Raw genomic sequence first — 24,665 nt, forward strand, 5'->3', positions numbered from 1 at the left:
TTGCATCATAGTGAAAGAGAATAGACGTTTTAGAAATTGTCTTTTAGGACAGTTTCATTTGTGACTTAGAATAATCTTGTACTGTTAAGATGTTAAACGTATTGAGTCCTACTTCCATACAAAGTACCAGCCTTTTAATTTTATTAATATAAATTCCTTTTATATAATTTCATTGAGATGTATCCAGAAGATAGCAAACTTTGTAATTATATGCATAATATTCTTTATTTCAAGGGTTTACAGATTGGTACCCGAGAACTGGAAGAGATGGGAGCAAAATTTTGTGTTGGTCTTTTACGTTTGAAAAGACTGACCTCTCCACTGGAGTATAATCTGCCTTCCAGCCTGCTTGACTTTGAAAATGATTTAATTGAATCAAGCTGCAAAGTAACTAGGTAGGACAAAATTGTTTATTCTTTTATTATATTGTAGTATGTTATTAGACGTCATTAAAATAGCTTAGCATAGAAAAGGCATGGAAATTTTGACAGGCGAGAACATGTTTAGAATTAATATAATTAAGTTAATACATCTAATATTCATTCCAAATTATTATACTGCTGATTCTTTTAATGTTGATATTTGGATGAGATTTTAATAAAAATGTATTTCAAATATTTTTAGTGGTTGTGCTGGTTTACTTTTAACCCTAAAATGAACAATGTGAGAAATATTGTACTTAGCTAATATCTAAGTTAAGAGGGCTTAGACAGCTGAGTGCAGTGGCTCACGCCTGTAATCTCAGCACTACTTGGGAGGCTGAGTCAGGAGAATCACTTGAACCTGGGAGGTGGAGGTTGCAGTGAGCCGAGATTTCACCACTGCACTCTAGCCTGGGCAATAGAGGGAGACTCTATCTCAAAAAAAAAAAAAAAAGGAGAAAGAGGGCTTAGAGTCAGGAATATTTCAGAAGATTTTGTTGATGTCTACACACATCAGATGGCTGTCCAGTATCCTTCTAGTTATATATAGTAGAAACAGCTAATTTAGCATTCCTTTGAAAATTTAACAGCGTCTGCCAAATATACTTCTAAATAGGTAGTCTTTTTCTCCTAAAATTTAGTATATACAAATTTGATAAGTTTATAGGCTCAGATAATTTCATATCATAATTCTTAATCATAATGCCAGAGATTAGCATTTTATAGTTTTGTGTATATGGGTAAGAATAGTCTCATTTTATAGAACCTTCATGATTTTTGTTGTTAGGTATTAACTTGTCATCAAATTTGTTAATTTATTGCTCTGCACTGTTATGTCAGCATAGTAGTTTTAGGTGTGACAAACGTTACTTGGAACTCAATTCTTCATAAATGTGATAATTTAGACAAATAATCACCTGCATTCCCTACCCTTCAAAGTACCTCCTAAACAAGAATAGAAATGAATATGATGATTGTCAATTCTCACTGATACTTAAGCCTCCTTTCACGTTTTAATTCATGTATTCTTAACATAGTCAACAGACACGTTACCGGTGCTTTAGATATATTTATACTTACTAATACTTCACAACTATGGTTATGATTAGACCCTCCACTGGTCTTATTGTTTTAAGGGGAGTAAATATATTTTGAAAAGCACATATTTTAAAGAAATCACATATACTGCTATATCACAAATGTTTTAACATTTTGATAATTGTATTTCCATATAATTGATTTCCTTTGTAATCATATTTATTTTGTTTTATATATTTAAAAGTACTATGAGAAGGAATTTATAGGCCTCATCAGACTCTTTTTTTAAATTTCTTTTTATTATTATACTTGAAGTTCTATGGTACATGTGCACAACGTGCAGGTTTGTTACATATGTATACCTGTGTCATGTTGGTGTGCTGCACCTGTTAATTCGTCATTTACATTAGGTATATCTACTAATGCTATCCCTCCCCACTCCCCTGACCCCACGACAGGCCCCGGTGTGTGACATTCCCCACCCTGTGTCCAAGTGTTCTCAAGTTCAATTCCTACCTATGAGTGAGAACATGCAGTATTTGGTTTTCTTTCCTTGTGATAGTTTGCTTAGAATGATGGTTTCCAGCTTCATCCATGTCCCTACAAAGGACATGAACTCATCCTTTTTTATGGCTGCATAGTATTCCATAGTGTATATGTGCTACATTTTCTTTATCCAGTCTATCACTGATGGACATTTGGGTTGGTTCCAAGTCTTTGCTATTGTGAACAGTGCTGCAATAACCATACGTGTGCATGTGTCTTTATAGCAGCATGATTTATAGTCCTTTGGGTATATGCCCAGTAACGGGATGGCTGGGTCAAATGGTATTTCTAGTTCTGGATCCTTGAGGAATTGCCACACTGTCTTCCACAATGGTTGAACTAGTTTAGAGTCCCACCAACAGTGTAAAAGCATTCCCATTTCTCCACATCCTCTCCAGCACCTGTTGTTTCCTGACTTTTTAATAATCGCCATTCTAACTGGTGTGAGATGGCATCTCATTGTGGTTTTGATTTGCATTTCTCTGATGGCCAGTGATGATGAGCATTTTTTCATGTGTCTGTTGGCTGCATAAATGTCTTCTTTTGAGAAGTGTCTGTTCATATCCTTTGCCCACTTTTTGATGGGATTGTTTGATTTTTTTCTTGTAAATTTGTTTATGTTCTTTGTAGATTCTGGATATTAGCCCTTTGTCAGATGGATAGATTGTAAAAATTTTCTCCCATTCTGTAGGTTGTTTGTTCGCTCTGATGGTAGTTTCTTTTGCTGTGCAGAAGCTCTTTAGTTTAATTAGATCTCATTTGTCAATTTTGGCTTTTGTTGCCATTGCTTTTGGTGTTTTAGTCATGAAGTCCTTGCCCATGCCTATGTCCTGAATGGTATTGCCTAGGTTTTCTTCTAGGGTATTTATGGTTTTAGGTCTAACATGTAAGTCTTTAATCCATCTTGAATTAGTTTTTGTACAAGGTGTAAGGAAGGGATCCAGTTTCAGCTTTCTGCATATGGCTAGCCAGTTTTCCCAACACCATTTATTAAATAGGGAATCTTTTCCTCATTTCATGTTTTTGTCAGGTTTGTCAAAGATCAGGTGGTTGTAGATGTGTGGTGTTATTTCCGAGGGCTCTATTCTGTTCCATTGGTCTATATCTCTGTTTTGGTACCAGTACCGTGCTGTTTTGGTTACTGTAGCCTTGCAGTATAGTTTCAAGTCAGGTAGTGTGATGCCTCCAGCTTTGTTCTTTTGACTTAGGATTGTCGTGGCAGTGTGGGCTCTTTTTTGGTTCCATAAGAACTTTAGTTTTTTCCGATTCTGCGAAGAAAGTCATTGGTAGCTTGATGGGGATGGCATTGAATCTATAAATTACCTTGGGCAGTATGGCCATTTTCACAGTATTGATTCTTCCTATCCATGAGCATGGAATGTTCTTCCATTTGTTTGTATCCTCTTTTATTTCATTGAGCAGTGGTTTGTAGTTCTCTTTGAAGAGGTCCTTCACATCCCTTGTAAGTTGTATTCCTAAGTATTTTATTCTCTTTGAAGCAATTGTGAATGGAAGTTCACTCATGATTTGGCTCTCTGTTTGTCTGTAATTGGTGAATAGGAATGTTTGTGATTTTTGCATGTTGATTTTGTATCCTGAGACTTTGCTAAAGTAGCTTATCAGCTTAAGGAGATTTGGGGCTGAGACAATGGGGTTTTCTAAATATACAATCATGTCATCTGCAAACAGGGACAATTTGACTTCCTTTTTCTGTAATTGAATATCCTGTATTTCTTTCTCTTGCCTGATTGCCCTGGCCAGAACTTCCAACACTATGTTGAATAGGAGTGATGAGAGAGGGCACCCCTGTCTTGTGCCAGTTTTCAAAGGGGATGCTTCCAGTTTTTGCCCATTCAGTATGATATTAGCTGTGGGTTTGTCATAAGTAGCTCTTATGATTTTGAGATATGTCCCACCAATACCGAATTTATTGAGAGTTTTTAGCATGAAGGGCTGTTGAATTTTGTGAAAGGCCTTTTCTGCATCTTTTGGGATAATCATGTGGTTTTTGTCTTTGGTTCTGTTTACATGATGGATTATGTTTATTGATTTGCCTGTGTTGAACCAGCCTTGCATCCTGGGGATGAAGCCATCTTGATCGTGGTGGAAAAGCTTTTTGATGTGCTGCTGGATTCGGTTTGCCAGTATTTTATTGAGGATTTTTGCATCGATGTTTTTCAGGTATATTTTTTTTTGTTGTGTCTCTGCCAGGCTTTGGTATCAGGATGATGTTGGCCTCATAAAATGAGTTAGGGAGGATTCCCTCTTTTTCTGTTGATTGGAATAGTTTCAGAAGGAATGGTACCAGCTCCTGTTTGTACCTCTGGTAGAATTAGGCTGTGAATCTGCTGGTCCTGGACTTTTTTTGGTTGGTAGGCTATTAATCATTGCCTCAATTTCAGAGCCTGTTGTTGGTCTATTCAGGGATTCAACTTCTTCCTGGTTTAATCTTGGGAGGATATATGTGTCCAATAATTTATCCATTTCTTCTAGATTTTCTAGTTTATTTACGTAGAGGTGTTTATAGTATTCTCTGATGGTAGTTTGTGTTTCTGTGGGATCGGTGGTGATATCCCCTTTATCATTTTTTTATTGCGTCTATTTGATTCTTCTCTCTTTTCTTCTTTATTAGTCTTGCTAGCAGTCTATCAATTTTGTTGATCTTTTCAAAAAACCAGCTCCTGGATTCATTGTTTTTTTTTGAAGGGTTTTTTGTGTCTCTCTCTCCTTCAGTTCTGCTTTAATCTTAGTTATTTTTTGCTTTCTGCTGGCTTTTGAATGTGTTTGCTCTTGCTTCTCTAGTTCTTTTAATCGTGTTGTTAGGGTGTCAATTTTAGATCTTTCCTGCTTTCTCTTGTGGGCATTTAGTGCTATAAATTTCCCTCTACACACTGCTTTAAATGTGTCCCAGAGATTCTGGTATGTTGTGTCTTTGTTCTCATTGGTTTCAAATAACATCTTTATTTCTGCCTTCATTTCGTTATGTACCCAGTAGTCATTCAGGAGCAATTTGTTCAGTTTCCATGTAGTTGAGCAGTTTTGAGTGAGTTTCTTAGTCTTGAGTTCTAGTTTGATTGCACTGTGGTCTGAGAGATAGTTTGTTTTAATTTCTGTTCTTTTACATTTGCTGAGGAGCGCTTTACTTCCAACTATGTGGTCAATTTTGGAGTAAGTGCGATGTGGTGCTGAGAAGAATGTATATTCTGTTGATTTGGAGTGGAGAGTTCTGTAGATGTCTCTTAAGTCTGCTTGGTGCAGAGCTGAGTTCAATTCCTGGATATCCTTGCTAACTTTCTGTCTCGGTCTAATGTTGACAATGGGGTGTTGAAGTCTACCATTATTATTGTGTGGGAGTCTAAGTCTCTTTGTAGGTCTCTAAGGACTTGCCTTATGAATCTGGGTGCTCCTGTATTGAGTGCATACATATTTAAGATAGTTCTTCTTGTTGAATTGACCCCTTTACCATTATGTAATGGCCTTCTTTGTCTCTTCTGATCTTTGTTGGTTTAAAGTCTGTTTTATCAGAGACTGGGATTGCAACCCCTGCCTTTTTTTTTTTTTGCTTTCCATTTGCCTGGTAGATCTTCCTCCATCCCTTTATTTTGAGCCTTTGTGTGTGTCTGCACGTGAGATGGGTCTCCTGAATACAGCACACTGATAGGTCTTGACTCTTTATCCAATTTGCCAGTCTGTGTCTTTTAATTGGAGCATTTAACCCATTTACATTTAAGGTTAATACTGTTATGTGTGAATTTGATCTGTCATTATGATGTTAGCTGGTTATTTTGCTCGTTAGTTGATGCAGTTTCTTTCTAGCATCAGTGGTCTTTACAATTTGGGATGTTTTTGCAGTGGCTGGCACCCAGTAGTTCCTTTTCATGTTTAGTGCTTTCTTCAAGAGCTCTTGTAAGGCAGGCCTGGTGGTGACAAAATCTCTCAGCATTTGTTTGTCTATAAAGGATTTTATTTCTCCTTCACTTATGAAGCTTAATTTGGCTGGATATGAAATTCTGGGTTGAAAATTCTTTTAAGAATGTTGAATATTGGCCCCCAGTCTCTTCTGGCTTGTAAAGTTTCTGCCAAGAGATCCACTGTTAGTCTGATGGGCTTCCCTTTGTGGGTAACCCAACCTTTCTCTCTGGCTGCCATTAACACTTTTTCCTTCATTTCAACTTTAGTGAATCTGACAGTTATGTGTATTGGAGTTGCTCTTCTCAAGGAGTATCTTTGTGGTGTTCTCTGTATTTCCTGAGTTTGAATGTTGGCCTGCCTTGCTAGGTTGGGGAAGTTCTCCTGGAAAATATCCTGAAGAGTGTTTTCCAACTTGGTTCCATTCTCCATGTCACTTTCAGATATACCAATGAGATGTAGATTTGGTCTTTTCACATAGTCCCATATTTCTTGGAGGCTTTGTTCATTTCTTTTTACTCTTTTTTCTCTAAGCTTCTCTTCTTGCTTCGTTTCATTCATTTGACCTTTGGTCACTGATACCGTTTCTTCCACTTGATCAAATCGGCTACTGAAGCTTCTGTATACGTCACGTAGTTCTCGTGCCATGGTTTTCAGCTCCATCACGTCATTTAAGGACTTCTCTAAAGTGGTTATTCTAGTTAGCCATTCGTCTAATCATTTTTCAAGGTTTTTAGCTTCTTTGCAATGGGTTCGAACATCCTCCTTTAGCTTGGAGAAGTTTGTTATTACCGATTGTCTGAAGGCTTCTTCTCTCAAGTCATCAAAGTCATTCTCTGTCCAGCTTTGTTCCATTGCTAGTGAGGAGCTGCGTTCCTTTGGAGGAGAAGCAGCGCTCTGATTTTTAGAATTTTCAGCTTTTCTGCTCTGGTTTCTCCCCATCTTTGTGGTTTTATTTACCTTTGGTCTTTGATGATGGTGATGTACCAGTGGGTTTTTGTTGTGGATGGCCTGTCGGTTCTCAGATCTCAAACTCGGTGCTAGGAGAACCACTACTCTCTTCAAAGCTGTCAGACAGGGATACTTAAGTCTGCAGAAGTTTCTGCTGCCTTTTGTTCAGCTATGCCCTGCCCCCAGAAGTGAAGTCTACAGAGGCAGGCAGGCCTCCTTGAGCTGTGGTGGGCTCCACCCAGTTTGAACTTCCCAGCTGCTTTGTTTACCTACTCAAGCCTCAGCAATGGTGGGCATCCTTCCCCTAGCCTCGCTGCTGCCTCAGAATTTGATCTCAGACTGATGTGCTAACAGTGAGTGAGGCTCCATGGGTGAGGCCTCATCATACTCTTTAAGGGAACTGTGGCATAAAAACGGTTAAGAGCTCCTCATCCTTATCATTGCATATATAAAAAAATACAAACCAAGCCAGGCACGGTGGCTCACACCTGTAATCCCAGCACTTTGCAAGGCCAAGGTGGGCGGATCACTTGAGGTCAGGTCAGGAGTTCCAGACCAGCTTGGCCAACATGGCAAAACTCCATCTCTACTAAAAATACAAAAATTAGCCAAGCATGGTGGTGTGTGCCTGTAGTCCTAGCTACTCAGGAGGCTGAGGCAGGAGAATCGCTTGAACCCAGGAGGCAGAGGTTGTAGTGAGCTGAGATCCTGCCACTGCACTCCAGTCTGGGTGACAGAGTGAAACCGTGCCTCAAAAAATAAAATAAAATAAAATAACGACAACAACAACTAATAATGGCCAATTACAAATTCAGTTTTCTTTTGAGATTTTACTGTAGCTCTTTCTCCTGTTTATTGATGTAGGAAACTAGTCACTTTTTCCTCCATGCTATCATTCCTCTTTGCCTATCTCAGATGAATTTTTTACATACTTCTGACTTTTCCTTGACTTCTGTATCCTGACACTTTTGAGGATTAAAGGTTCTCAATCTGCGTTTGTCTGTGTTGCATGATTATATTCAGATGATGCATCTTTGGCGAGACTGTCACGGATACTGTGCGCTTCTCATTGCATCTTATCATAGAACGCAGTTTTAATTTATTCCATTACTCAAGATGTTCCCTTTGATCATTTAATTAAGATGGTATCTGCCAAACTTCTCCATTATGAAGTTAGTTTTTTCCTCTTTTATAATTAATAAATATTTTTATGGGCATGTACTTTGAAACTGTCAGTATTCCATTTTATCATCCTACTTTTAATTTATTCATCTTATATTTGTATGTATTGAGTTTATGATTTATAATTTTAATTCAGTGAGTTTTAATCTATTGCTGTCATTGTTTATTTTGATGCTCAAAATTTTCCTGATTTGGCCCCTTCAAACTTCTGTATGTTTTTTATATGTCCCCATCATTCTTTGAGGATTTCCTTGCTTTTTGGCAGAACAGGATTTCCCAGGCCGTCATTGCATGTTATTTATCTCAGTGTTGGAATCAGTCATTTCTTCAATGCTCCCTGATTCCTTTTGGTGGAAAACAGTATTTATATGTAAGCCTCGGTGCTAGTTGTTATTTATTGCTTTTGTGATGTTACTGCTCTGAAGTCCTCTCAGTGGACAGAGCTATAGAATATATTTAAGTATTTACATACATGAATTTTTATGTATGTGCACACATGCATATACATGTGTGCTCAAATAAAGACAGACATAACCTGAAAATTCTGAGTTCACAGTGATATGTTCAATTCTGATTCTACACCTAAGGGTTAAGTCTAGTTTTAAAATTTTAAATGTCTAATTCCCTTCCTTAACAGTGAGAAACCTGGCTGTCATTATCTTGAATATTTTTTACTTATTTGATCAACCTGCCTGTGTGTAACTAATCTATCTCACTGCTCTCTCTCGGATACCTTCCTCACCCTGCTTAGGCTCCAACAATCCAAAGGGAGGGAGCTTTTTAAAAATTATTTTTGTAATCTCAGTATCTGTCATGTAGTAGCTATTCATTGACCAATTATGTTCTTTTAATGAGTCATTATGTTTAGATGTTTATTGCAAACCTATTATGGGCAGTGTTGAGCTAGAATCTCTGCAAAAGTAGGAGAAATGGGAAATGAGAGCTCATGTCCTGAGGGGAGCCGATAGTATATTGGAGAAAGCACAGTTTATGTTTGTGAAGTGGCATGATGGTGTTATAAAAGAGTACAGAAATAACAGTTAAAAATTACATAGACATTTGAAGAAAAAGAGTGACTGAGTGAAGTCTGGGTTTATCTGGGAGAGTTTTTCCCAAGTCATTAGGTTTTAGAGTAAGGCTTGAAAAATAATAGTAGATGAGGTTTGGTAAAGAAATAGCAGCTGAACGTGAAGGAAACAAAGTTAGCAATGGAAAATACAGTAGCCCCCTTATCCTTGGTTTCACTTTCCATGGTTTCATTTACCTGTGGTCAAACGCAGTCCAAAAACATTAAATGGAAAATTCCAGAAATAAACAATTCATAAATTTTAAATTGCATGTTGTTCTCAGTAATGTGGTGACGTCTCCTGTCATCCCACCCCATTCCACCTGGGACATGAGTCATTGTTTTTGTCCAGCGTAGCCACACTATAGACACACTCTACCCACCCCCTGCACCCCTTAGTCACTTAGTAGCTGTCTCAGTTATCAGATGGAAAAAACCAGATATATGGGGTTGGTACCGTCCACAGTTTCAGGCATGAACAGAGGGGTCTTGATCTTGTCCTCTGCAGGTAATAGGGGACTACTGTAGACTAGGTAAGGTGGAAAGACTTATCTGGAGCTTAGAAAAGTTAAGACTCAAGAAAACATCAGAGGAGCACGTGTTCAGTTCTTTGCTAATGAGTATAGATTTTATAGAAGAGGAAATAGTAATTGTGTGTGTCTTTAAGTAGGGAATGATAAATGATCCATCCTATGTGAAAAATGTATTAATTCACAACATTTAGAAGCTTATAGTAGCCTAGTGCTTCTATGACGTAAGCACCAGCTAATGTGGTACTCTAAGGAGAGTGGCGGCTGCAGAGCGATCTGGAGTTGTTTTTTGAGGTGGATACTTCCGGTGTGATATGACACATTACTAGCGTACTGCTATTCAGTTTATGCTGCTTCTTAAATGTAAATGTGTTGTTGTTATTGTTTTGTTTTTCATGTAATACAGATAGAGTAAATAAGGGGGATGAGGGAGGTTCTGACTATGGGATGAAGATGAAACTAGCCAGCTTTATAATTTCAGATCAGATCTTTGGTATATACTTGTTGCTTTTAAGCCTACTTTCCCCCACCCAATACAGGTTGGCAAAGCTTTTTTCCTTAGTTACTGCTATTTATTATTTTAATATCTTATTTTATAGGAATTGCTTATTCATTCAGCTATTCTTTTTCTTGCTCTTGGAAACTTTTCAGGAATAAGTGCAAATTCTTGTCATTATTTACATTATTGGTAATGTGATGTGGGGGATGTTGTACATATTTCTTATCCTTACCTCCTTCTCTTAGCTGTTGATATTCATCCTTTAGTTGTACTCTGCATCAGTGATCACTAATAAGTTACTTTGGTAACAACAGCCATAGTTAATTAACACAGGTCACTTGGGTTTATTTGTTGAGCGGGAAACAGGGGTGGTGTGTTCATAAACTTTCCTTTGAGCATTTTTTCCTTCATCTTCTTTTGCTTTTTCTCCTCTTCCACATCTCAGCTTCCCTGCTTTCTGTGGGTGATATTCGTTCCTGTAACTTCACGTTCTACCTGTGTGTTAACAACTCCAAAATAGTTACAATCTCCCAGACCTGTGGATACATCTTCCAACTTGCTTCTGTACACCTGGACACAAAACTGACTGGTCTAGAACTCAGCTTGTGACTCCTGCTCCCAGAACAAACCCGTTCATTCTTAGCCGTCCCTGTCCACCCAGATGCTCATGTCTTATTCTTGGCATTTTCCTCTTTCTCTCTTACCCTTAACCCAATCCATCACCCAGAACTTTTCGATTTCTCTTCTAAGATATTTCTCAGAGCATTCATTTCTCTCCATCTCCTTTACCATTACAGTAGTCCAGGCTGCCATTACCCTTTGTCTGGACGACTCCAGTAACCTTCTGACTGGTCTTGCTCCATGTACTTTACTTCTGGTATCCTCCACCTTCTTTGCATGCATTGGTCACTCTCATGCTTAGAAACCATTATCAGTGTCCCAGGTGTGTAATGGAATATATCCATTGTCAGAGTCTCTGAGGTCCAGCATAAGCTACCTACACCTTCCTCTTCTCTTTCAGCTTGTCCTACTCTCACTTTGTATCCTTATCATTCTAACTGCACTGACCACCCTTGAATTTTCAGAACAGTGCTTCTAAACCAGCTATGGCAAAGGACCAGTTTCTGTTTTACAACTTTTTCTGTACTGATACTTGAGTAAAAATACGATGAGAATGAAATACTATGAAAATGGAAGAGAGGACCCCAAAGAATACAAATATGAGCTCTAATTTCTTTTTTTTTTTAGTTTTTCCCTTAACATCCTTCATTTTTTTTTTTTTTAATTTATTTATTATTATTAAACTTCAAGTTGTAGGGTACATGTGCACAACGTGCAGGTTTGCTACATATGTATACTTGTGCCATGTTGGTGTGCTGCACCCATCAACTCGTCATTTACATCAGGTATAACTCCCAATGCAATCCCTCCCCCCTCCCCCCTCCCCCCCTCCCCCCTCCCCATGATAGGCCCCGGTGTGTGATGTTACCCTTCCCGAGTCCAGGTGATCTCATTGTTCAGTTCCCACCTACGAGTGAGAACATGCGGTGTTTGGTTTTCTGTTCTTGTGATAGTTTGCTAAGAATGATGGTTTCCAGCTGCATCCATGTCCCTACAAAGGACACAAACTCATCCTTTTTTATGGCTGCATAGTATTCCATGGTGTATATGTGCCACATTTTCTTAATCCAATCTGTCACTGATGGACATTTGGGTTGATTCCAAGTCTTTGCTATTGTGAATAGTGCTGCAATAAACATACGTGTGCATGTGTCCTTATAGCAGCATAATTTATAATCCTTTGGGTATATACCCAGTAATGGGATGGCTGGGTCATATGGTACATCTAGTTCTAGATCCTTGAGGAATCGCCATACTGTTTTCCATAATGGTTGAACTAGTTTACAATCCCACCAACAGTGTAAAAGTGTTCCTATTTCTCCACATCCTCTCCAGCACCTGTTGTTTCCTGACTTTTTAATGATCGCCATTCTAACTGGTGTGAGATGGTATCTCATTGTGGTTTTGATTTGCATTTCTCTGATGGCCAGTGATGATGAGCATTTTTTCATGTGTCTGTTGGCTGTATGAATGTCTTCTTTTGAGAAGTGTCTGTTCATATCCTTTGCCCACTTTTGGATGGGGTTGTTTGTTTTTTTCTTGTAAATTTGTTTGAGTTCTTTGTAGGTTCTGGATATTAGCCCTTTGTCAGATGAGTAGATTGCAAAAATTTTCTCCCATTCTGTAGGTTGCCTGCTCACTCTGATGGTAGTTTCTTTTGCTGTGCAGAAGCTCTTTAGTTTGATGAGATCCCATTTGTCAATTTTGGCTTTTGCTGCCATTGCTTTTGGTGTTTTAGACATGAAGTCTTTGCCCATGCCTATGTCCTGAATGGTACTACCTAGGTTTTCCTCTAGGATTTTTATGGTATTAGGTCTAACATTTAAGTCTCTAATCCATCTTGAATTAATTTTCGTATAAGGAGTAAGGAAAGGATCCAGTTTCAGCTTTCTACTTATGGCTAGCCTGTTTTCCCAGCACCATTTATTAAATAGGGAATCCTTTCCCCATTTCTTGTTTCTCTCAGGTTTGTCAAAGATCAGATGGCTGTAGATGTGTGGTATTATTTCTGAGGACTCTGTTCTGTTCCATTGGTCTATATCTCTGTTTTGGTACCAGTACCATGCTGTTTTGGTTACTGTAGCCTTGTAGTATAGTTTGAAGTCAGGTAGCGTGATGCCTCCAGCTTTGTTCTTTTGACTTAGGATTGTCTTGGAGATGCGGGCTCTTTTTTGGTTCCATATGAACTTTAAAGCAGTTTTTTCCAATTCTGTGAAGAAGCTCATTGGTAGCTTGATGGGGATGGCATTGAATCTATAAATTACCTTGGGCAGTATGGCCATTTTCACGATATTGATTCTTCCTATCCATGAGCATGGTATGTTCTTCCATTTGTTTGTGTCCTCTTTGATTTCACTGAGCAGTGGTTTGTAGTTCTCCTTGAAGAGGTCCTTTACATCCCTTGTAAGTTGGATTCCTAGGTATTTTATTCTCTTTGAAGCAATTGTGAATGGAAGTTCATTCCTGATTTGGCTCTCTGTTTGACTGTCACTGGTGTATAAGAATGCTTGTGATTTTTGCACATTGATTTTGTATCCTGAGACTTTGCTGAAGTTGCTGATCAGCTTAAGGAGATTTTGGGCTGAGACAATGGGGTTTTCTAAATATACAATCATGTCGTCTGCAAACAGGGACAATTTGACTTCTTCTTTTCCTAACTGAATCCCCTTGATTTCTTTCTCTTGCCTGATTGCCCTAGCCAGAACTTCCAACACTATGTTGAATAGGAGTGGTGAGAGAGGGCATCCCTGTCTTGTGCCAGTTTTCAAAGGGAATTTTTCCAGTTTTTGCCCATTCAGTATGATATTGGCTGTGGGTTTGTCATAAATAGCTCTTATGATTTTGAGGTACGTTCCATCAATACCGAATTTATTGAGCGTTTTTAGCATGAAGGGCTGTTGAATTTTGTCAAAAGCCTTTTCTGCATCTATTGAGATAATGATGTGGTTCTTGTCTTTGGTTCTGTTTATATGCTGGATTATGTTTATTGATTTGCGAATGTTGAACCAGCCTTGCATCCCAGGGATGAAGCCCACTTGATCATGGTGGATAAGCTTTTTGATGTGCTGCTGAATCCGGTTTGCCAGTATTTTATTGAGGATTTTTGCATCGATGTTCATCAGGGATATTGGTCTAAAATTCTCTTTTTTTGTTGTGTCTCTGCCAGGCTTTGGTATCAGGATGATGTTGGCCTCATAAAATGAGTTAGGGAGGATTCCCTCTTTTTCTATTGATTGGAATAGTTTCAGAAGGAATGGTACCAGCTCCTCCTTGTACCTCTGGTAGAATTCAGCTGTGAATCCATCTGGTCCTGGACTTTTTTTGGTTGGTAGGCTATTAATTATTGCCTCAATTTCAGAGCCTACTATTGGTCTATTCAGGGATTCAACTTCTTCCTGGTTTAGTCTTGGAAGAGTGTAAGTGTCCAGGAAATTATCCATTTCTTCTAGATTTTCCAGTTTATTTGCGTAGAGGTGTTTATAGTATTCTCTGATGGTAGTTTGTATTTCTGTGGGGTCGGTGGTGATATCCCCTTTATCATTTTTAATTGCGTCGATTTGATTCTTCTCTCTTTTCTTCTTTATTAGTCTTGCTAGTGGTCTGTCAATTTTGTTGATCTTTTCAAAAAACCAACTCCTGGATTCATTGATTTTTTGGAGGGTTTTTTGTGTCTCTATCTCCTTCAGTTCTGCTCTGATCTTAGTTATTTCTTGCCTTCTGCTAGCTTTCGAATGTGTTTGCTCTTGCTTCTCTAGTTCTTTTAATTGCGATGTTAGAGTGTCAATTTTAGATCTTTCCTGCTTTCTCTTGTGGGCATTTAGTGCTATAAATTTCCCTCTACACACTGCTTTAAATGTGTCCCAGAGATTCTGGTATGTTGTATCTTTGTTCTCATTGGTTTCAAAGAACATCTTTATTTCTGCCTTCATTTCGTTATGTACCCAGTAGTCATTCAGGAGCAGGTTGTTCAGTTTCCATGTAGTTGAGCGGTTTTGATTGAGTTTCTTAGTCCTGAGTTCTAATTTGATTGCACTGTGGTCTGAGAGAGAGTTTGTTATAATTTCTGTTCTTGTACATTTGCTGAGGAGTGCTTTACTTCCAATTACGTGGTCAATTTTGGAGTAAGTACGATGTGGTACTGAGAAGAATGTATATTCTGTTGATTTGGGGTGGAGAGTTCTATAGATGTCTATTAGGTCTGCTTGCTGCAGAGATGAGTTCAATTCCTGGATATCCTTGTTAACTTTCTGTCTCGTTGATCTGTCTAATGTTGACAGTGGAGTGTTGAAGTCTCCCATTATTATTGTATGGGAGTCTAAGTCTCTTTGTAAGTCTCTAAGGACTTGCTTTATGAATCTGGGTGCTCCTGTATTGGGTGCATATATATTTAGGATAGTTAGCTCTTCCTGTTGAATTGATCCCTTTACCATTATGTAATGGCCTTCTTTGTCTCTTTTGATCTTTGATGGTTTAAAGTCTGTTTTATCAGAGACTAGTATTGCAACCCCCGCTTTTTTGTGTTCTCCATTTGCTTGGTAAATCTTCCTCCATCCCTTTATTTTGAGCCTATGTATGTCTCTGCGTGTGAGATGGGTCTCCTGAATACAGCAGACTGATGGGTCTTGACTCTTTATCCAGTTTGCCAGTCTGTGTCTTTTAATTGGAGCATTTAGTCCATTTACATTTAAGGTTAAGATTGTTATGTGTGAACTTGATCCTGCCATGATGATATTAACTGGTTATTTTGCTCGTTAGTTGATGCAGTTTCTTCCTAGCCTTGATGGTCTTTACATTTTGGCATGTTTTTGCAATGGCTGGTACCGGTTGTTCCTTTCCATGTTTAGTGCTTCCTTCAGGGTCTCTTGTAAGGCAGGCCTAGTGGTGACAAAATCTCTAAGCATTTGCTTATCTGTAAAGGATTTTATTTCTCCTTCACTTATGAAACTTAGTTTGGCTGGATATAAAATTCTGGGTTTAAAATTCTTTTCTTTAAGAATGTTGAATATTGGCCCCCACTCTCTTCTGGCTTGAAGAGTTTCTGCCGAGAGATCTGCTGTTAGTCTGATGGGCTTCCCTTTGTGGGTAACCCGACCTTTCTCTCTGGCTGCCCTTAAGATTTTTTCCTTCATTTCAACTTTGGTGAATCTGGCAATTATGTGTCTTGGAGTTGCTCTTCTCGAGGAGTATCTTTGTGGCGTTCTCTGTATTTCCTGGATTTGAATGTTGGCCTGCCCTACTAGGTTGGGGAAGTTCTCCTGGATGATATCCTGAAGAGTGTTTTCCAACTTGGTTCCATTTTCCCCCTCACTTTCAGGCACCCCAATCAGACGTAGATTTGGTCTTTTTACATAATCCCATACTTCTTGCAGGCTTTGTTCATTTCTTTTTCTTCTTTTTTCTTTTGGTTTCTCTTCTCGCTTCATTTCATTCATTTGATCCTCCATCACTGACATTCTTTCTTCCAGTTGATCGAGACGGTTACTGAAGCTTGTGCATTTGTCACGTATTTCTCGTGCCATGGTTTTCGTCTCTTTCATTTCGTTTGTGAGCTTCTCTGCATTAATTACTCTAGCCATCAATTCTTCCACTTTTTTTTCAAGATTTTTAGTTTCTTTGCGCTGGGTACGTAATTCCTCCTTTAGCTCTGAGAAATTTGATGGACTGAAGCCTTCTTCTCTCATCTCGTCGAAGTCATTCTCCGTCCAGCTTTGATCCGTTGCTGGCGATGAGCTGCGCTCCTTTGCCGGGGGAGATGCGCTCTTATTTTTTGAATTTCCAGCTTTTCTGCCCTGCTTTTTCCCCATCTTTGTGGTTTTATCTGCCTCTGGTCTTTGATGATGGTGATGTACTGATGGGGTTTTGGTGTAGGTGTCCTTCCTGTTTGATAGCTTTCCTTCTAACAGTCAGGATCCTCAGCTGTGGGTTGTAGCTGTAGGAGATTGCTTGAGGTCCACTCCAGACCCTGTTTGCCTGGGTATCAGCAGCAGAGGCTGCAGAAGATAGAATATTTCTGAACAGCGAGTGTACCTGTCTGATTCTTGCTTTGGAATCTTCCTCTCAGGGGTGTACTCCACCCTGTGAGGTGTGGGGTGTCAGACTGCCCCTAGTGGGGGATGTCTCCCAGTTAGGCTACTCAGGGGTCAGGGACCCACTTGAGCAGGGAGTCTGTCCCTTCTCAGATCTCAACCTCCGTGTTGGGAGATCCACTGCTCTCTTCAAAGCTGTCAGACAGAGTCGTTTGCGTCTGCAGAGCTGCTGCGTTTGTTATTATTTACTGTGCCCTGTCCCCAGAGGTGGAGTCTACAGAGACAGGCAGGTTTCCTTGAGCTGCTGTGAGCTCCACCCAGTTCGAGCTTCCCAGCAGCTTTGTTTACCTACTTAAGCCTCAGCAATGGCGGGCGCCCCTCCCCCAGCCTTGCTGCTGCCTTGCCGGTAGATCACAGACTGCTGTGCTAGCAATGAGGGAGGCTCCGTGGGTGTGGGACACTCCCGGCCAGGTGTGGGATATGATCTCCTGGTGTGCCTGTCTGCTTAAAGCGCAGTATTGGGGTGGGAGTTACCCGATTTTCCAGGTGTTGTGTGTCTCAGTTCCCCTGGCTAGGAAAAGGGATTCCCTTCCCCCTTGTGCTTTCCAGGTGAGGCAATGCCTCGCCCTGCTTCAGCTCTCACTGGTCGGGCTGCAGCAGCTGACCAGCACCGATCGTCTGGCACTCCCCAGTGAGATGAACCCAGTACCTCAGTTGAAAATGCAGAAATCGCCGGTCTTCTGTGTCGCTCGCGCTGGGAGTTGGAGACTGGAGCTGTTCCTATTCGGCCATCTTGCTCCTCCCCCTCTAATTTCTTATTATTAGATTCACCATACCTATAATTTCTGTGTCAAATTGTTATAAGGGTTTCTGAACACTTCATTTCAGTTTCTGTACTTTTGTCACCATGGGCCAGTAACAAAGAGTTTGTGGACCACACTGGTCAGTGGACCACACCTTGAGTAGCCTTATTTTAGAACAGATCAATCTCTTTGTCACTCTAGGGTCTTTGCATTTTTGGTTTTCTCTACCAAAATGTCTGTGTCTCCACTTCTTTAAGATTGTATTATTATCCTCAATCTGGTTCAGTTTCAGTACATTGTGTTTAGGAGTAGACTTATTTTTAATATATCTTGCTTGACACTTAATAAGTACTTTTAATTTGAGGACTCTTGACTTCAGTTTTGAAGTTCTCAACCACTTTCTCTTTGAAAATTGCTTCTTTATCATTCCCTTTATTCTGTTCTTTTAGAATTCCTGTACTGGAATTTCTCAGTCTGTTCTCCATGCATATCTCTTAACCACTTTTTCATGTTTCCTTTTCCTGCTACAATCTAGGTAAATTCTTCAGTAGCATTTTATAATTCACCAACTAGTTCCAGAATTTATCTCCTGGGAGATTTTTATTTTAATGACTATGTATTTCACATCTAATTTGCTCTGTTTTGTTTCTGCGTTTATTTCACATTTTCTTTCTTCTTTTTTTTTGAGACAGGGTCTCATCCTGTCACCCAGACTGGAATACAGTGGCACAATCTCGACTCACTGCAACCTCCACCTCCCAGGCTCAAACGATTCTTCTGCTTCAGCCTCCTGAGTAGCTGGAATTACAGGCAGGTGCCACCGCCTGACTAACTTTTGTATTTTTAGTAGAGACGGGGCTTCACCATGTAGGCCAGGCTGGTCTTGAACTCCTGACTTCAAATGATTCACCTGCCTCAGCCTCCCAGAGTGCTGGGATTACAGGCCTGAGCCACCACCCCAGCCCTCGCATTTTCTTATTTATCTTATGACCGTTATTCTTTCCTTCTTTGAAGACCCTAAGCACTTTCAAAGTCATTTGTAGGTTGTGCTGTTTATTTTTATTGTGTTGGTAAATTCATCCACTATTTCTCATGATCCTATAGTTTGCAGGCTCACTTTGAGTAAGAGTCCCCCACTCCCAGGCCTTTCAAGCCTCTCCCTGTAATCTTTTAATGATTTTGTGATTCCTTCTACCTGGCCCTCTCAGGGCTCCGGCACAAGTTTATGGTAGCATGATACTGACATTTCAGACTTCCCATCTTTTAGTGATTGGGGATTTTCCAGGACAAGTCACTGAGTTCATGAAAATTCTGGCTGTGATCCCCTCTGTCTTTCTTTCTGACTTTATAATTGCAATGCTATAAAGGCTTTAGCTTTAGGCAGAAGTCTCAGCCTTATTTTCTCAGCCTCCTTTCTAAAGTGGGAAGCCTAACTCCAGCTGCTGCATTCACAAGTCTGAATTTAGCTCCCTGCCTGTAGGGCACTTTCTCAGCCTCTCTGTTGCCTTGAAGGAGCTACTGCTGCCTGCTTTTGGACCTGGTGGCACACCCATGACCTGACTTCGTGATTCTGTTCTTTTTCCGGTCCAAGGAGATGTATATCTTATTTCTATATGCATATGTATAATTTTTGTCATCCTGTTTTGTATTTTACCTAATCATTGCTCTGTCTTTGGGACAGGGATAACAGGAACCTAAAAGTATGTACTTTTCTATACCAGTTTTTTTTTTTCTTTTTTTTTTTGAGACGGGGTCTTGCTCTGTTGCCCATGCTGGAATGTAGTGGCATGATCATAGTTCACTGCAGCCTCAACCTCCTGGGCTCAAGCAGTCCTCCCATCTCAGCCTCCTGAGTAGCTGGGACTATAGACACATGCTAATTTTTTTTTTTTTTTTTTTTTTTTTTTTTTTTTTTTTTTTTTTGGTGGAGAGGGAGCCTCCCTATGTTGCCCAGGCTGGTTTTGAACTCCTGGGCTCAAGCAGTCTTCCCACCTCGGCCTCCCAGAGTGTGGGATTACAGGCATGAGCCACTGTGCCTGGCTTCAGTACCAACTTTTAAGAGAAGCCTTTTGCTCACACTTTGCCTGGCTAACTCCTAGTTAACCCCAGAGACTGTATCTGTGCTCTTTAGTACTGCATAATGTGCCATTCATGGTACCTTGCAGTGTGTGCCAGTCACATAGTGAGTTATTCGAATAAGAGGTAGGTAGCTATGTAAGATTTAAAAATTCAATGGAATTAGATTTCTGGGAATAGCACTATCTTATATGCCCTAATTAATCATGTAAGCACATTAGACTTTATCCTTTAGTCATTTGGGAGTTTTAAAGCCACTGACAAAGTATGCCATTTTACCTGAAAGAAGTGTATGGGCATTTTTTTGAAACTGGCAAAGTGGAGGCAAGAAAATTCTTAAGGAAAGTGTTTGGAATCATTTATATTTGAGAGGAGGATGAGTGCTTCAATAAGAATAGTGAGGATAAGGGGCAATGATTGCTTGAGGAGGTAGTATTAGGTAGCATTGGAGGGTCGTAATGAGGAATATGGAATCAGAGTAGGGGAAGCCACATTTCCAAGTGTAAGTGAAAAGGGTAAATGACAGTATTAGAGATGGAACTAGGAGACTACTTAACTTTTACTAAGATCACCCCCCTGTCCTTTTCTCTTTATTGTCTGTGCTCTTCTGGATCCCTTCTTTGTCCTTATAATTTTTAATCTATTTCGTGTCCTAATGTGAAACTGAGGTATCAAGTTAATGAATATAAGTTCCCCCAACTTTTTTTTAGTTGAGTTCACCCTTTTATTATCTTTCAAATCCATCTTTCCCTGCCAGAATTTTGCTTTATTCAACCTGTATGCAGTGTGGATCGTGTTATTCCACAAATTAGCCCTCAATTCAGTTTTATCCTTCTTGGTTTTAACTATTTCCCGAGATACTGTATCTGTTATAAATTAATTTATTTTCATTTATAGGCAATGTATATCAAATATGCTTGATAATTGCAGCAATAAGAATAAATGTTTACATTAAATGTCTTTTTCAACATAAGTAGTAACTCATTGACAGATGTTATCCTAGTCCGCTCAGACTGCTATAATGAAGTACAATAGGCTGGATGGCTTATAAATGACAGAAATTCATGTCTTACAGTTCTGGAGGTTGTGAAGTCCAAGAGCTAGGCAACAGCAGATTTGGTGTTTGGTGAGGGCCTGCTTCCTCATAGGTGGCCTTCTTCTCACTGTAACCTCACGTGACATAAACATTCAGTTCATTACCTTTCATCCCTGTTCTCATCCCAAAATTCATGTCCTTCTCACAAGCAAAATATATCATTTCCATCTCAATAGCCCCAAAGTGTTCGCTTATTCCAACATTAACTCAAAAGTTTGAAGTCCAAAGACTCATGTGAGTACAGTCATGAATCATTTAGCAATAGGAATACATTCTGAGAAATGTATTGTTAGGTGATCTCACCATCGTATGACTATCATATAGTGTATTTGCAGTAACCTAGATGGTATAGCCCATCACACACCTCGACTATATGGTCTAGCCTATTGCTCCTAGGCTACAAGCCTGTACAGCATGGGACCGTATGGAATACTATATATAATTGTAACACAATTGGAAGTATTTCTGAATTTGAACATATTTGAATATAGAAAAAGCACAGTAAAAATATGGTATTATAATTGGGACCACTGTCATGTATGCATGACATCGTTGACTGAAACATCATTGGAGCATATGACTGTGTCATCTAAATCAGATATGGGTGAGATTCAAGATACAATTTGTCCTGAGGCAAATTTTCCTTTAGCTGTGAGCCTGTGGAATCAACCAAGTTAGGTGCTTCTAAAATACAATGCGAGGACAAGAACAGGACAGACATTTTTATTCCAAAAAGAAAAAGGAGTGACAGTTCTTGAGCATGTCCAAAACCTGAAGGCTTGAAAATGATCTTTAGCTGCATTCTCTGCTCTTCAGGCCCACTGGGGCTGCCGTTCCACCTTCTGGACACACTCGAGTGGGGGCTCCATCCCTACAGTTTTGCTGGCCAGTGGTTGGATCCCTAAGCCTCCAAGCAGTCCTGTCCCCACGGCTTTGCTGGGCCGTGCCCTGGTAGCAGCTCTTTGCGGTGGCCTTGCCCTTGTGGTTCCTTGCCTGGGTTGTGTGCCTATGGCTCCATCCTTCGCTATCTAGGTGGAGGTAGCCATGCTCCCCAGGCTGGTGAATTCTGGGGCTCAGCAGAGACAGCACACATGGATGCTGCCAAATGCCTGCAGCCTTTGCAGTGGTGACCACTGCATGTGTACCACACCTGGACCTTCCAGAGCCTCACTTTGTGCTGCTGAGGAGCAGGGTGCCAGATTGCAGGGAGTGGAGTCTGCGAGCCTGCAGGCACAGGCGGCTCCTCTTTTGAAACCACTCTGATGATCTCTGAATTGCCTGTTAGGGAGGGTGGTCATTCTTTTCTTGTCTTGGACAGTAGCTTCTGGCACTGTTTATTTGACTGACTTTATGCCTTATCAGTTGGTCCTTTGGCTACACCCTTGGTATTCTTTCCCAAACTCTTTCTCATTTGTTACAATATAGACAGGGTGAGAGTTTTCCAAATTTTTAAGTTCTGCTTCCTCTCTCATGAACAATTCCATCTTTAATTTCTCTAGTCTTGCATTTTACTATAAGCAATCAAGAGAAGCCAAGCCATACCTTCAACAGTTTGCTTAGAAATTTCCTTGGCCAAATATCCTCATTTTCATCTGAGACCTCATCAGAATGGTCTTTACTGTCATATTTCTACCAACATTCTATCAGGATTATTAAGTACTCTTTAAGAAGTCTGAAGCTTTCTCTGTAGCTTTCCTGTTTTCTTTTTGAGCCTCATCAGAATCACTCTTTATGGGCATTCACAGCCATACATGTATCCCTTTTGTAGCATGCACCTCCATACTCTTACAGCTTTTACTCACTACCCACTTCCAAAACTGCTTCCACATTTTTACATGTTTGTTACAATAGCACCCCCAGCTCTTGGTGTCAGTTTCTGTCTTGGTTTGTTTGAGCTCCTGTGACAAAATACCATATACTGGGTACCTTATAAAGAACGGAAATCTATTTCTCACAGTTCTGGAGACAGAGAATTTCAGGATCAGGGTATCAGCAGATTCAGTGTCTGGGGAGGGCCTGCTTCTTTGATGGACAGTGGTCATCTCACTGTAACCTCATATGGCAGAAGGGGTGAGGGATCTTTATGGGGTCTCTTTCATAAGGGCACTAATCCCATTCAAGAGGGCTCTGCCGTCGTGACCTAATCACCCCCCAAAGGCCCACCTCCTAACACCATCACCTTGGGAATTAGGGTTTCAACATATGAATTGGGGTGGGAAGGGGGATGTAAATATTCGCCCAATTTCAGATATTATGTAATTATTCTTTACAACACTGAACTATCAGGTTTTTGGCATGTAACATTTAAGTTTGTTTAAATAAACTAAGAAAAAGGTAACAGACTTATTCAAAGTGAATTTGTGATAATTATGAAAAATAAGTCACCACATTCCATTTAGTTTCTACACCATTGCTTTATCTGGTGAAAGATAAGTTTAGTCTTTTAAATAACATTGGAGATTTAAAAAATAGGTGTAAATTAAACAGAGCTTAAAACTACTAATCTGTAAAATTATTTTAATTGGAAAAGCTTGAAACTTCTGAGTGTGTGAGTTAATATTACAAAGTTGACAGAATCTGAACCCTGCTGGTGTTACTATGTATGTAAGCCATCTTTTTATTATTTGTTTTTAGCCTTTTGTGTCTTTAAATTTAAATATGTCTTGTAAGCAGAATATAGTTATTCTTTATCAACCGGAGCATTTCATTCACTTACATTTATTGTAATTATTGACATATTTAGGTTTAAATCTACCAGATTATTATTTGCTTTCTATTTGTTCCATCTGTCCTATTTTTTTTTTTCTTTCTTTTGGATTGGTTGATTTCAGATTTATATCGGTTTTATTTTCTTAACTGATTTTAATGGACACTTGGCATTACTTCATGCAGTCTCACTTTATCAAACTCTTAACATAAAATTGTAGTTTTGGGAGGCCGAGGCGGGTGGATCAGGAGGTCAGGAGTTCAAGAGCAGCCTGGCCAAGGTGGTGAAACCCCGTCTCTACTAAAAATATGAAAATTAGCTGGGCGTGGTGGCAAGTGCCACCTAGCTACTCAGGAGGCTGAGGCAGAGAATTGCTTGAACCCGGGAGGCTGAGGTTGCAGTGAGCTGAGATTGCACCACTACACTCCAGCTTGGGTGACAGAGCGAGACTCCTCAAAAAAAAAAAAGAAAAAAAATTTACTTTGATCTTTTTTTGGACAATACAGGATTCTTACAGCATGTTAAGTCCATTGAACCCCCCTCAACATACCTGTTGCTGTTGTTAGATACTTTCAGGTACTGTGAGTATTTTTAACTTTATAGATATTATTGTTTAATGCAGTCATTAGCTCTCACTACACGTTCCACCCCCTGATCTTTTTTCTCTTCATTTTTTACCTACATTTTGGGTTTTATCTGAGATCAGTTTTCTTTTTCCCAAAGAACACTGTTATCTCTTCACCTTTACTTGTGAGGGATATTTTCACTGGCTGGAGAATCTAGGTGACATTTACTCTCTTTCAGTGCATCAAAGATATGATTTTGTTGTCTTCCATCTCCACTGTTGGGATGTCCAGTTAGCTGTTCGTCTTATTGTTGCCCTTTTGAAAATGGTCTCTTTTTTTTGAGATGGAGCCTTGCTCTGTCGCCAGACTAGAGTGCAGTGGTGCGATCTCGGCTCACTGCAATCTCTGCCTCCTGGGTTCAAGCAATTCTCCTGCCTCAGCCTCCCAAGTAGCTGGGACTACAGGCGCGCACCACCACACCTGGCTAGTTTTTGTATTTTTAGTAGAGATTGGGTTTCACCATGTTAGCCAGGTCGGTCTTGAACTCCCGACCTCGTGATCTGCCCGCCCCCACCTCTGAAAGTGCTGGGCGTGAGTCACCATGCCCGGCTGAAAATGGTCTGTCTT

At 39.8% G+C, this 24,665-nt stretch overlaps 1 protein-coding gene across 5 annotated transcripts in view; it reads left to right on the forward strand.

Annotated features, from left to right (window-relative positions):
- Positions 1-24,665, forward strand: part of AGTPBP1 (ATP/GTP binding carboxypeptidase 1) — a 199,268-nt gene that overhangs the window by 161,973 nt on the left and 12,630 nt on the right. For 4 of the 5 annotated variants that reach the window (XM_007969631.3, XM_007969633.3, XM_007969636.3 and 1 more), the window contains one exon: positions 235-395. In XM_007969631.3, the coding sequence (XP_007967822.2) occupies positions 235-395 (161 nt within the window). Of the gene's footprint in view, positions 1-234; positions 396-18,285; positions 18,404-24,665 lie in introns of all 5 variants that reach the window. The other variant, XM_073021463.1, reaches the window with a different exon arrangement.

This window comes from Chlorocebus sabaeus, chromosome 12, assembly GCF_047675955.1.
Source record: "Chlorocebus sabaeus isolate Y175 chromosome 12, mChlSab1.0.hap1, whole genome shotgun sequence".
Taxonomy (NCBI): domain Eukaryota; kingdom Metazoa; phylum Chordata; class Mammalia; order Primates; family Cercopithecidae; genus Chlorocebus; species Chlorocebus sabaeus.